We start from the raw sequence: 13,325 nt of genomic DNA, 5'->3' as shown, positions 1-13,325 counted from the left end.
ATTATTATGAGGTAGCAGGCCAAATCTTAAAAGAAATAGAGGGAGCATGTAAGATTTGATAAAATATTAAAGGTAAAGTTCAGATTTTTTGAAATATCGAATGTTCTAAACTTTTTTTCTCATAAAACAGTCTCTTAATACTGTTTTTTTATGTTTTTTACCTGGCCAGTTCATATTTTCAAATTATTATAAAAATAAATTTTTTACAATTATACCCCTGAACCACCACCACCTTGAACCACAACCATCATCGACGCGTTGCCCCCACCCCATCACCATCACCGTCACTACCATATGGTGGTGATGGGGTGGGGGCGACGGCCTCGGTGATGGTGGTGGTTCAAGGTAGTGATGCTGGTTTAGGGGTATAATTGTAAAAAATATATTTTTTCAAGATTTTGAAAATATAAACTGGACAGGTAGGAAACGTAAAAAAACAGTCTTGTGAGACTGTTTTATAAGAAAAAAAGATTTAGAAAAGATTTGAACTTTTCATTTAATATTTCAAAAAATTTGAACTTTACCCTCAATATTTTCTCAAATCTTACATGCTCCCTCCCTTTCTTTTAAGATTTGGCCTGCTACATCGTAATAATTTTTTTTTCCCAAAGTCTCTCTCAAGTTCAAATTCTAAATAATTATAAGAAAAAAATGGACTATTTTAGGACTTCTTTATCTAAAAATAACTATTTTAAGAATTTTCCCTTAATTTAATATATGATTTGATAGATTTGATATATATATATATATATATATATAACTTAAAGTATATTTTTTATATTAGTTAAATTCGGGAATACATCATTAGATCATGCTGCTAGTGTTAAAATAAATTATAAATTTAAAATAGGTGTTAATATTTTTGTTTTCTTTTTCATTTCAACTTTTAAAATTCATGTTTTGAATTAAAAAAGTAAATTGTAGAGTTAATAATTTTTTTAATTATAAAGTAAATTGCTAACTCCTTTCCTCAAAAAAAAAACAGAAGTAATTTTTTTTTCATTCCCTTCAAACAGCCCACGCCCTTCTTTTTCATTTTTTTTAATGCAAACCTTCATTTACATAGCACTATGTGTTCCCCTTTAATCTCTCTCTCATCTTTATTGGAAACAAGTAACCGAAATAGAGGACTTCAGAAGTTGCCCGCATGGCAGCGGTGTACCTGACTACCTGCATGGCGCTAAGACTCTGTGTTGTGGAGTCACGAGTGAGTGGCACTAGCCACATCAGTAGCGAAAACCACAACGGCCATCTGCAAGTGGAGCTGCGAGCGAGCGGCCACGAGTGGAGTCGTGGTGGCTGAAGAGAACTTTGGGCATCGGGATTCATTATTTGACCGTTGCATTTGGGTTAGAACAAAAAAAAACTTTTTTTTTTATTTTTTACCTATATAAACCACCGTTAAGTTTAAAAAATTACCGGCACTCTCAATTATCTCTACACTACTTCAAAAAATATATATTCCATATTACTCATCTACCTTTTTAAAAGGATGGAACAATGGGGTGGTTGGCTGGTTGCTACCGACCGGAAATGCCCTTTGGTCAAGACAACGACAACGTGTTTGGCGCCACCGAGATGGAACAAAACTTGAGTCAAATGCCACCACCGTCTCCCGACTTTTTTGTTCCAGAGATACAAGTGGTTCGTAAAGAGGCCGCCAAGGGCAAACGAGCCCAAAAAAAGAACCAAGGAAGAGCGGGAGGCTCGAGTCGAGCAGCCGAGGAAGTCGTTCAAAAAAGAAAAGCAACTCCTTGGCTAAAAGAGGAGAAAAAGGCTTTATGTCGTGCTTGGGTTGAAATACCTGAAGATCGACAAGCCGGTTTAAACCTTTTTTTTTGTTTCGTATAAAATTTTAAAAATTCGTTTGGAACTTATCTTTATTTAATTGCAGCGGACTATCAAAAGCACCGTATATTTTAGGGAAAGGTGCGAGAATTGTTCTATAGGATGGTGCTAAGTGCGGACCGTACAACAATATGATATCGGGAAGATGATCCGAAACTCGCAAATTTGTCGGACTTTTTTATAAATTTACATAACAGAAACAATCGTTGTATGCGACCGAGCGGGAGCGATGATCTTCAAGTCTACAAATTCGCATGCGACGAATGAAAAGCCGAAGTGTCCAACAAGTACGGAATGGTAAAAACGTGGGACAAGGACGACTTGTGGCAAATACTCAAGTCGTGCTCGAAATGGGTCGAGTTAGTTGCATTGGACCTTGATGGTGGTTCAATGACAAAGCATATGAAATCTACCTCGTCCGGTGCATCTGTCTCATCTAGTAGCTCAGATGCTCATGTAGGGATCGAACTAAACGTGTTCAGGCAAGAAGATCAACCACAGGTCCTACGACGATCACCTGGAAGGGACCAGGGAAAAAGATCAACCACAAGTATCGAGGTTGATCTGGAATTTGTCGAAGATGTACACAAAATATCGAGTAGGATCGAGGCAGCGGCTAGGGTGAAAGTTTCAAAAGACAGATTTAGGAAGTTAGACTTTCTTACCAAGGATTTTACCAACCTTGACCCCATGCGCCGAGAGGTATTCGAACAAGAACAAGCGCTTGTTCTTGAGGAAATCAAAGCAGATCAAGAACGAAGGCGAAGAGCAGAAGACGGCAGAGATCGGGAATAAATTTGTATTTTTACTCTTAAATTTGTAATTTTTTTATATTTTTAGGATATTTAATTTTTTTTAATTTGTATTTTTTTGTGTTATTAAGATGTTTAATGTTTTTTATATTATATAAATAGTTTTTTAGTTATATTAAAAAAAATCAAATAATTTGCTAAAGCCACCGTTCGCCTGGACCACAACAGGCTCAGGCGGCTTCAGCAGTGGCTTCAGCGAGTGTCCAGTCAGCGCTGCATGACACAATATTATTAGATGAATTCGTAGCCCGGCTTCAGCGACAACACGCAGTCGAGAAATAAGAACTGTTGCTATACGTGTCATTAATTAATATCAAGATAATATAAGCTCTGTTATGTAAATTACCTTGAATGCAAGTCAAAACAAGATAGGTAGTCGCCGAAAAGGAATAAGTAAATAAACGAAGCTACCATCACGCAAAACAACACGGTAAACAGCGTCCTCACTAAGGTTCCCGTGGATGCCGCCATCGCCACCTTTAGTGCAACCATGTCTTAAAAAGTTTGGTGATATATAAAATAAAGAGGATGATATATATATATATATATATATATATATATAATAGGTTCACTGGATGTGCGCTCATTCTCATGTGGAAATTTTGTCAGAGAAGGATTTGACTCAAAAAAAATTCAATAATGTACAATAGAAGACAAGTAAATAACAAAACATATTTCTTTCATTGTTGAAATGTCAATTCGTAGTCTACTTTAATTTACAGTGTAAGTTTACGGTTATACAACTCATACTTATTCTTTTCTAACATATAAATTCAATTATGCCTTTAATTATTTACTCGCATTAAGAGGTTATTTCAACTAAAATACATGGAACATACTTTTTTTTTAGTTATTAAAAATGTTTACAAGGGATGATAGGCTGATAACACACAATTACATATTTCATATTTTTATTGGTAAGTATAGTCATGAATTGATGGTTAACTTATAACATAGATACACGAAATTTACAACGTCGGATTTAGTCTAAACAAGTTTAAGTCAAATTCAGCTCCCAATCGCAAACACAATTAGCTGAACTAGTTGAGTTTGAGTCTAAACAAGTTTGAGTCGGCGCATATTTAGCTAACTTGTTTATTTTTAAAGTCTTTTAAAATTAGTTTAATAAATCCATTTTGTATATCATGTCAACGTGCAAAAGTTAAAAGTGAAACCACTATTAAGTTTTTACAGTGTAGAAGTAACTATTTTATACACAATTTGTTGTAAACTTGCAATTATTTTATACATATTCTATGCATTGAATGTGTGCTAGATGTGCGAATGCATCCACAGAACCAAGAGAGGGTTCAGGGGGGCAACTGATCATTTTTCTAACACGGCATTTAACTTAGTCATCTTTTTTTTTTTGGATAGTTTGACCTCAGTAAAATTGTCATTTTACTAACACAACATTAATTAGTGTGTTTTTTTTTGGTTTTTTTTTTAGGAACATATCCTTGGACACAGATATAATAAACAAGTAATTGTTTTGTACATTGAGATCATAAATACCACATCGAGCAAACAATTCAAAAGCGACAAGTGCAACCTAGCCACGTCTACTTTCTATACCTAACAAACAAGTCAATAGTGACTGCAGGTGAAAAGCGACAAGAGTTAAGTCCATCCTTACTTTTCTTAAAGTACAGTTTTAACTTTTTTTTTACTTTTCTTAAAGTACAGTTTTAACTTTTTTTTTTCCCAATATAGAGACCAGATGATTTTGTTGTTAAAGTTGGCTCTGAATTCATCCAATCATATTGTGTTACGTGACATTGACTGGATCCAACCCTTCAACCCTTGTTGGTCACACCACCGGTAAATTCACCCCGTTGTCGTTTGCGCCTGCTGAATTCATCCATTTGCGAGCCAACCCATTAATTTTCCTCCTTTAGCCCAAGCGAGAACGCTCGCCTGGAGTCGTGGCACCCGCTCGCGCAAGTGGTGAAGTGAGGACGTCGTGGTGTTTTGGCCGACGTGGCTCGCACCAGGCTGCTCGTAGCTGGGTGGCAGGCCACAACGGATAGCCTTACAATGGGTGGCAGGCCACAACAGATAGCCTTACAATGATAAGTTGTTGTACATTGTGTAAGAGAAAATATTGAGTGTAGATTCCACCTTTAAATTAAATCAGGTGGTTGTAGATTCGTAAATAAACCTAAATCTAATTTCGCAAGCTAATTAATCGGTTACAATCAATTGATTGATTGAGCGTAATACAAAATTACATGTCAATCCAACCGTAATCAAAACCATAATTGAGAAAATCAGATGATTCCCGTATATATGAGCGTAAAGAAGTACCTTCTATTCGGCAATCACAATTGATTTTGTTTCAAATTAAAAAATCAAAAACAAGAAATTGTATTGAAATGAATCCCTTCCTAATTACGCTCAAATTTTGTTTTGATTTTAAATTGCTAGCGTAAAATTACCGACCAATATTTGAGCTTAGTTTGATTTTAAAATGGATACAAACTGTAAACGTGAATCGAATGAATTTTCCAAACAATTATTTATCACTAGGTTATTAACCCGTGTACGACACGGGTTGAAATATAAAAACAGGGTTGAAATTTTTTTTTAAACATATTAATAAATATAATCTATGAAATTTTAAAAATCAAATAAGTGTGTAAAGCAAAAACATTTATTTTAGAAAATGGTATTATAGGGTAAGTGCTATTTATTTTTAATTTTATTTTTTCGTTCAAGCAAAATGTGCATGTCTTATGCGGTTCTCAATATACTGCTGGTTCTGCAAATAATGCGCTTGTATATATGTGTGTATACATATTCATGCTTTTTTTTTTGTTAATTTATAATAATTAATGTGAATGTGTGATTTATTGCTGTAGAACTTGAGGTCCAATTTGACATTATGGAAATTTGGAAATTTACCACCAGCTTTGATTGCATTTAGAGGGCGTCTACTCTTGAATATTAAATTTTATTTTTCATTTATTAAATTACTAGGATAGTGGCCCGTGTTATATACGGGTGGAAAAAATTTCAAACATCACACACACACCGTTATAGCTATCATAAGAATTCTTTACGTTGTTTTCTGCAACACTACAAGATGTATGAAAAATATGTATAAATGGTGTGAATGAGAAACTGTATAAATGTACAAATCATTGAATGGCTAAAGTAATAGTCATATTAAAAAGGTAGCAAAAATTAGTTATAAACAATTAATTGTAGTAAAAAATCGGTTTTTAAATCATTTGAAAGGAAATAGTTGGATATGATTTCAGAAAACATTAATTAGTATGGTTATGATTCTAAAAAATATTAATTAGTGAATTATGTGGCAATTCTAGAGATGGCAACCTTGTAATCTTATGTACATCTTATTTAAAGGCCATGTGGATATCTTGTTTTGTTTAACAGTATAGTAAAAGTATTAGCATTAGGAATAAAACTAATTGATTAATTATGTGGAAATTATAAGTATGAAAAGTGGATGACATGGAAGATTAGGTCTAGGAGAATGACAAGTGGACAAACTGGTTTTCCTTTAATATATTAGTTAAAAATGTAATAAAGTCAAAGTAAATATTAAGGCATGTCTTGACAACCAACATGTATTTATTCTTTTTGCTTTTGACACTGTTGGTTTCCTCGTGCCTGAAGCTGTGGAGTTACTTACCCGTGTTCAGTGGGACATGCATAGTAATGTTATGACTCGGAGATCAGCAAATGCAGTTTTTAAAAGACTGGGTTTTGCAATTCAAAAAGGGGGTAGCGGCGTATCTTGTTGCCCGCTTGCCTTCTGTATCGATGTAATCTAAACATTGAAATTTTTTATATTTAGGTTGGTTAAAAATGTTAAGTTATGAATTCAAAACTTTAAATGTTAAGTTTGACCAATGCTTGTGTTATATATTGGTTTAAATGTTAATTAGCATTAGGATTAAAATTAATTGATTAATTATGTGGAAATTATAAGCATGTAAAGTGGATGACATGGAACATTAGGTGGACACCCTAGGAGAAGGACAAGTGGACAAATTGGTTTTGCTTTAATATATTAGTTAGATAAGAAAATTCTAGGAATACATTCTTATTTATGAAAATTACTAAAATCATCTAATTGAAATGTAGTAAAATGTATTGTTTTAATATTATATATAGATAGAGATTCGATGACAGCAAATTTCCGAACAATTTTGTATCATTCAATTGATATTGAAGGATGGGAGAAAACGAATTGAATTTTGTGATCAGTTTATAGCTCAAATTAGGTTGTTATCAAATTACATTTGGCACATGCCTAGATCTTTCAATTTACGTTCAATAATCAATTACCACTCAGTAGTTAATTTATGCTCAACGGATTTATTACCCTTTTTTTGAACGGTAAACTTTTATAAATAAACGGCCTCAAAAAAACTAATATGAAATCAATTGCTCAATATGTTCTATTAAAGTAATTAAGCTCAATTCAATATTTTCAAAGTTCGTCTCGTCAATTTCGAAATCAATTGATGTTATTCAACATCATAATGATCGAGTCAATCAAGTTCGATGTTCAATTACGCTATTATCATCAATTACGCTCAAATTGATGATAAATTGAAGAACGCTTATCTAATCATGATATTAAATTACGCATGGTTTCAAATCGAATTGATTACGCTCTATTGGATTAAAACTATCAAATTACGGTCACTTAAAACGAATTGATTACGCTCAGTTATAATTTACAAATTGCGCTCGTATTACGCTCTGTTTGGTGAGAAACCGGTAACTTCGATTGAATGGTCTATTGCTTGAGCAAGATTAAACGGGCAATTATTCTATGGTATCCTATGCAGTTAATAACGGTGAGATATCGGTCATATATGGGTCCCCAAGCAAAATATGGGTTCAAATATAGGTGCCAATATTGTTGACGATATTGACTGATAATTGGCTTCCTAAATATCGGTCATCTCCCCCTATTTTCTCGGTTGAGAATATCTGTCCTTGTTTATATTACTGTTTTGCAAGTTTCCTGAATAATTTGACTGATTGCAGCACCAGCCTTACCTACACCACAAAATTTTAATTTGTAAGTCTTTTGAATTTTAATTATTAATTTGATACTGTTTTACGTTACACATATATAGGGGAAGCTTCAGATGAAAACTACTCTTATAGAAAAAACACGATAACTTAATAAAAGTTATTTTTAACTTTCTTTTAAAAAAGATATGTTATAACTTTTCTTCTTTCATCCTACTTATAAGTTGATATTGTTTCTAAAAAAGGAAAAAAAACCGTCGATGTAGTGCGTATATGCAATAGTGTGTATTGCATATATATACAATAGTGTTTTATTACAATTTGATTAATTATATTAGTTAGAGATGTAACTAGTTTGGTGTAATTATATATATATATATATATATATATATTAATTGGAGAGAAAATACATTAGTTAGAGATGGGATATGAACTTTGCATGTGAAATAATACGAATTTAATTAATGCTTCATGAGCCAATAAAATAATCTTAACGAAATTATCATTTAGCCCACACGAAAGTTACGTGAAAAAATTATTCAGGCAGAAGTTATGCATGTGAATCAAATATTTTGATCCGATAGTTCATGAGAAAATAAAATTTTCTTTTAATACTGGTTCTCGAGGAGGTAGGATGTCGCAAGCCTAGTCCACCCAATAGTGCTCACCAGGGCTTAAATCCAAGAATATGACATATAATAAGACTCGAACCCGCAACGCTAGACAAAGCAAACTCTTAAAAAATTAAGGTAAAACTCCTTAGCAATCCATCAAAATAGGAGTAGCTCATGCAAAAATAATTAAAAGCCTGTACGTAATTATGTATGCAAAGTCACTTTATTCGCTGAGCTTTGAATTAAGACTTGACCTAATGAATCAAACAACTTCATGGGAAAAGAGCCAAACGGAAAAAATTTATGTGGGATGTTAATCTGCAGTTGGGCCATGCATAGGTTTCTTCTTCTTATATGCAAATCAATTTCGAATCCTGATATTAATCTTTTTAACTTTACATAAAGATAGACATGTTGTCGGTCTTAAAGATTCTGAAAATGTTTACATGGGTAATGAAATCCCTAAAACGTCATAACACAATTTAGAGAATAAAACACTAAATATACATTGTATCTAGATCCAAATATAATTGACAAAATACCAGGCATGCTATGTAAAGCTTGGTGCAAAACCAACTTGAAGATAGAACTCTGCTATTGAATTAGATCCCATCGCTAAAACAAAAAGGGATTATTAGAATCGTTGTCGATGTTTGTTTTAAGGTTTCAACAGATGTAACATATTTTGTTTGTTTTCAAATAACGCTTTATTAAATTCTATACACTTTTGCAACACTAAATCTACCTGTAACACTAAATCCATCTATGTTCTGGTATAAATTTTTTCAATGTGGTTTACTTACAAAAGTCAATAGCATGTTTAATAACTTTCTATGGACCAATAAGAAAAGAAACTACCAATCTCGCCCTTGAAGACAAATTCAACCAGAAATGAACCCAAACCAGTATTACCATAACAAATTATCAGAAACAAAGATTCTTTCAAGCAAAAACCACAAAAATTGCATCAAAACCATCTTATGAAATGTTTGTTTTAAGATTATGATGGCGGTGACGTACCATGGACTTAAACATATATTATAAACTAATGTCGTTTGGCAAAGAAATCACGGGTTCTCTTCCTCAGACGAGTGAAAACGATAACCACGCAAGCTAGGACCCATGGTGGGACGTTAAAATTGACGCCAGTAAAGTTCAACTTTTTAGCCCATCCTGGTGTCTCCTTCATAACCAGTATTATCAGGGCGGTTATTACTGCAACACCAACTAGGATCCTTGTGATTGGCTTTATCAACGAGTCCTGCTCAAACCCACAAAAAACATACGGAAAAATTAATATAAAAAATGCTTGCTTAGCAAGAAGAAATGGGAGTCGGTTTAATGTGTACAGCCTTCTAAATTATTTTACTAACAGGCAAATTGATATCTCTCTAATTATTTATATAATAACATTATTATTTGTTACTGAACTGGTCCATCTTTTCACTTCTTGCATCATGGCATGCAACAATGTCACACAAGTCACTAATATTCTCAAGAAAATAGGGCTGTTGGATATGAGCTGAGTCTAAACCACCCACCTATTTTATCTGTAAAGTCATCTAATAGAGTCTATCCCTGGAGATATGATTCTCATACAGTCATACGAATTGTTAATTATTGATATTAATATTGTACAAGGAGGGTTTAGTTTTATATAGTTCATGGCCCGAGATAAGCTTTTCTCTGTTCCAGTTTTGATTCTTGATTTGAGATTATGTTTGCGATGAAGTGCAAATTCGAATCCAGGTACTGTTTCCAGTTTTCTTCATGTCCAACACTAAAAGAAAAGAACCATTCATGTACTAAAAATATATGTTTGTGCAAATGCATACAAGTTTAAAACCTACATGTTAAAAGATAAGAGTATTCATATGCTAAATATACAAAATAAGAACACGCTTAAGACCTTAAGCTAAAGTCTGCAGTTCTGCCCGACTTCCCCATAATAGTATAAACTATCTAACAAGAGGTATTCTGATGTGGCCTTGGTCCATACCTTTCTCCAGCAGCCACGTTTATTCTAATTTCTGATTTTATAGTCCCTAATAACTGCCTAGTGCTTCGGTTAATATAAAAAACTGAACTACTCTATAAGATTCATGGTTTTCCAATTTAAGAAGATACTTTCATTACTCAGTCATACAACTTATTTGAGAAGGTGAAGTCTTCCAAGAATGAAAAGAAGAAGACGGAATAACATGGGGCGAATTTTCTCGGTGTTTTGTCATTCATTCAACGATTAGATAAGAACGTGAAATCAATACTTCTTTCCAGCAGGCATGTCCCTAGAAAGTAAATTTGGTGTACTCGAAACACATATTTTTTAAAGCTTTTGCATGGTAGCAATCGTCCAACAACGTGTGAAGAACAAAAGATAGATTTTGATAATGAAGCCCTTGTGTTGGGCTATAAATGAGGATATCATCAAAAAATACGTTCATATCAGCTTGGAATGTCGATCGAGCATTTGTTAGACCAAACGGCATAACGAGGAACTCATAATTACCGTCTGCTGTTCTAAAGGCATTTTCTGAGCGTATTTAATGATATCCGGCACGAAGGTAGATTTTGGAAAAGATGGTGGATAAGTCATCGACAGTTGGAATCAGGAAGCGATTGCCGGTTTTCATGTGATAATTATATAATTTAACTTAAAATGATGCCCTAATTTCCACTAGATCACACCTCTATATATTTAATAATAGACTATGATGCTTTTTACATTAAGCTTACATATAATTCTATCAAACAATCAATTAGGGCTTAATAATAAAACAGTAACCACCAATAAATAACAACAAATTAGGGGAAAATGATAATAAATTACCTTAGGCTCTCCATCAATTAGAATTACGGATCCATCCTTGTACGGCAGTATAGATCGGCCATTTTTAGGGTTAAACCTGATGGGAACGCCTCTACCTGACTGAATATTGAAAGCATACACCGATTTGAACCCATACTTGTCTAATATGTCTCGAACTTCAAGCTGATCTTGATCCCAGCCTCCTAAGCTCGATTTGAAGGTATCGATCGGGCCTTCGCCGCACCGGAAGAGGTGGACTTCTACCTCCGGGACCTTGGTTCGGACGGATTTAGTGCGGGATTTTGACTCTGATTTGTTTAACAGTGGCTGTGATTCTTCTCGGGTGGTGGTTCTCGGTGGTTCTTCGGTTTCTTCGATTTCCACCATTGTGGTTTATGGTATCGTCGATAAGCCGGCCGGTAAACGAACAAGCGGTTAGTGGTAGTGGTTAGTGCGGTTGTGATGTTAGATATTATGTTGGATGAATATTATATAGCGTTATTATTATTATTATTATTATTATTATAGGTTATAAATGGCCCGGTATTATATTAGGGTGAACGGAGTGCCTTCGGGGATGAGTTTGGGAAGGTCTCAGGACCATCGGGGACACGGCCCGGTATTCTTTGGACCCGAACAAAAGCAACCTGGCTTGAGGCCACCACACCGATTCGAGGAGGCAAAGAAGAAAAGAGCTGGAAGTTGAGCAAATTGGAGCCAAATGGCTTGTGGGCGGCATGACCAGCCTGTCTCGTTCGGGGCTGAAGCAAGACGATTGAGGTGGGATGAGCACGTCATTCACTCTTGTAGGTTTACTAATGTATAGTTTATTATCTTATCAAAATGGGTATAACAGTTTCATACTAATTGTATTTTTTTCATTTATGTATTATTTATTGTAATTACTTATCAATAAAAGCAAAGGCTTCTCGTATATTTTCTTGTATTAGTTTGCTTATAACGGTTTCACACTCATGATTTAGTAGTTTAGTAATATGGTGTGTGTTTCTTTAAAAGTGAGGTGGTAAGTTTAAATCATACTTGCAAAATTAAGGAGACTTTAAGTGAAAAAGTTTATTGTTAAAAAAAATAGTGCGCCTTTGTGTTAGGTTTACATTACAAAGTTGTTTTTCAAAGTTTAACCATGTTGTCATAAGTTACGTTGGAAATGGCAATGTATCAATGCTAACACAGAAAGTTAAAAATCTGATGACTATGTGAGTTACTTGATTCATTATTTTGCAATAATTCATTAATGCTTCTTCTTTATGTTTTTCTTTGTATTTAATTTTTTAGTTACATCTAACTAAAACTTAAATTCTAAATGCAAAAAAGAATCATATATCAAGCATGTTCCTTACATTGCAAACTATCTAAGACCAAGCGTGCTAAGCGATATGTGGGGCGATTTCAGGCGACATAGGGCGAGACCCCCCCCCCCCCCGGGCGATAAATGGGGCGATAAGGGGGTGACATGAACTGGTCGTCGATTGATGTTTAAAAAAACAATTTGAATTATTTACAAAATAATTGTTTCTAACACTCATGTTAGGAAACGAGTCGTTTAGTCCACAATATTTTATAATCATTTTCCTACCCGCATGTTAGGAGATGAAACGTTTACAAAAAACGTATTGATTATAAATTAAACTCGATCTAACGTACATTAGCGTATTAGCATTTGCACGAACGAATGGTTTACTAAAAACCACTTCAAATCGTTTTAAAATGTACGTTTTTTCATGAACCGTTTCTACTTGATTTAGACATAAACGATCACAAAATTGGTTTAACTACTAAACCCCGCGACTTAAAAAAACATTCTAACACTATAGTTAGAGCACATACGATTACAAAAATCGTTTCCAAACGGTTGAATCAAATTACTCATTTTGTATTACGGTATTCGGATTACGTATTGTACTCCAATCACAAATCCTTACTCAATTGTACTACAAAAAACTTTTCCCAAAGCAAATATTTATAAAAATCCAATTAATAATTTTAAACTTCTGTGAACCCAATATCCTTTATAAAGGTTTTATGATTGTTAAAAAAATCTTGCGAAAGTTCAAAATCTGTTTTAAGATTGTAGGACATGGGTCACGATTTTATTAAACAATATCAGTAAAATAAATAAATCATCTCTTTATACAAAATTGGGAAATTGTAGTACATATACCGTATACAAATTTAAACAAGAATATCAACAAATATAACAATATA

At 33.7% G+C, this 13,325-nt stretch overlaps 1 protein-coding gene across 1 annotated transcript; it reads right to left on the bottom strand.

Moving 5' to 3' along the window:
- Positions 1-9,320: 9,320 nt before the first annotated feature.
- LOC143619901 (uncharacterized) lies at positions 9,321-11,522 on the bottom strand. The gene is made up of 2 exons (XM_077091722.1): positions 11,121-11,522; positions 9,321-9,551 (listed from the first exon to the last, which is right to left on the bottom strand). Exons 1-2 carry the CDS (start codon positions 11,484-11,486, stop codon positions 9,336-9,338), a joined length of 582 nt encoding a protein of 193 aa, XP_076947837.1. The 5' UTR covers positions 11,487-11,522; the 3' UTR covers positions 9,321-9,335.
- Positions 11,523-13,325: the final 1,803 nt, after the last annotated feature.

Source organism: Bidens hawaiensis, unplaced genomic scaffold, assembly GCF_021521415.1.
Source record: "Bidens hawaiensis isolate Kalapana, Puna unplaced genomic scaffold, B.hawaiensis_p1.1 tig00002525_1, whole genome shotgun sequence".
NCBI classification, from domain to species: Eukaryota; Viridiplantae; Streptophyta; class Magnoliopsida; order Asterales; family Asteraceae; genus Bidens; species Bidens hawaiensis.
The sequence above is the reverse complement of the archived record's forward strand: the minus strand, read 5'-3'. Positions and strand labels throughout refer to the sequence as shown.

Bases quoted from the DNA above. Each gene is read 5' to 3' on its own strand.
- LOC143619901 (XM_077091722.1), bottom strand. From the start codon at position 11,486: ATGGTGGAAATCGAAGAAACCGAAGAACCACCGAGAACCACCACCCGA. The intron at 9,552-11,120 runs GTAATTTATTAT...GGGTTTGAGCAG, and splicing joins TAATTGATGGAGAGCCTAAG to GACTCGTTGATAAAGCCAAT.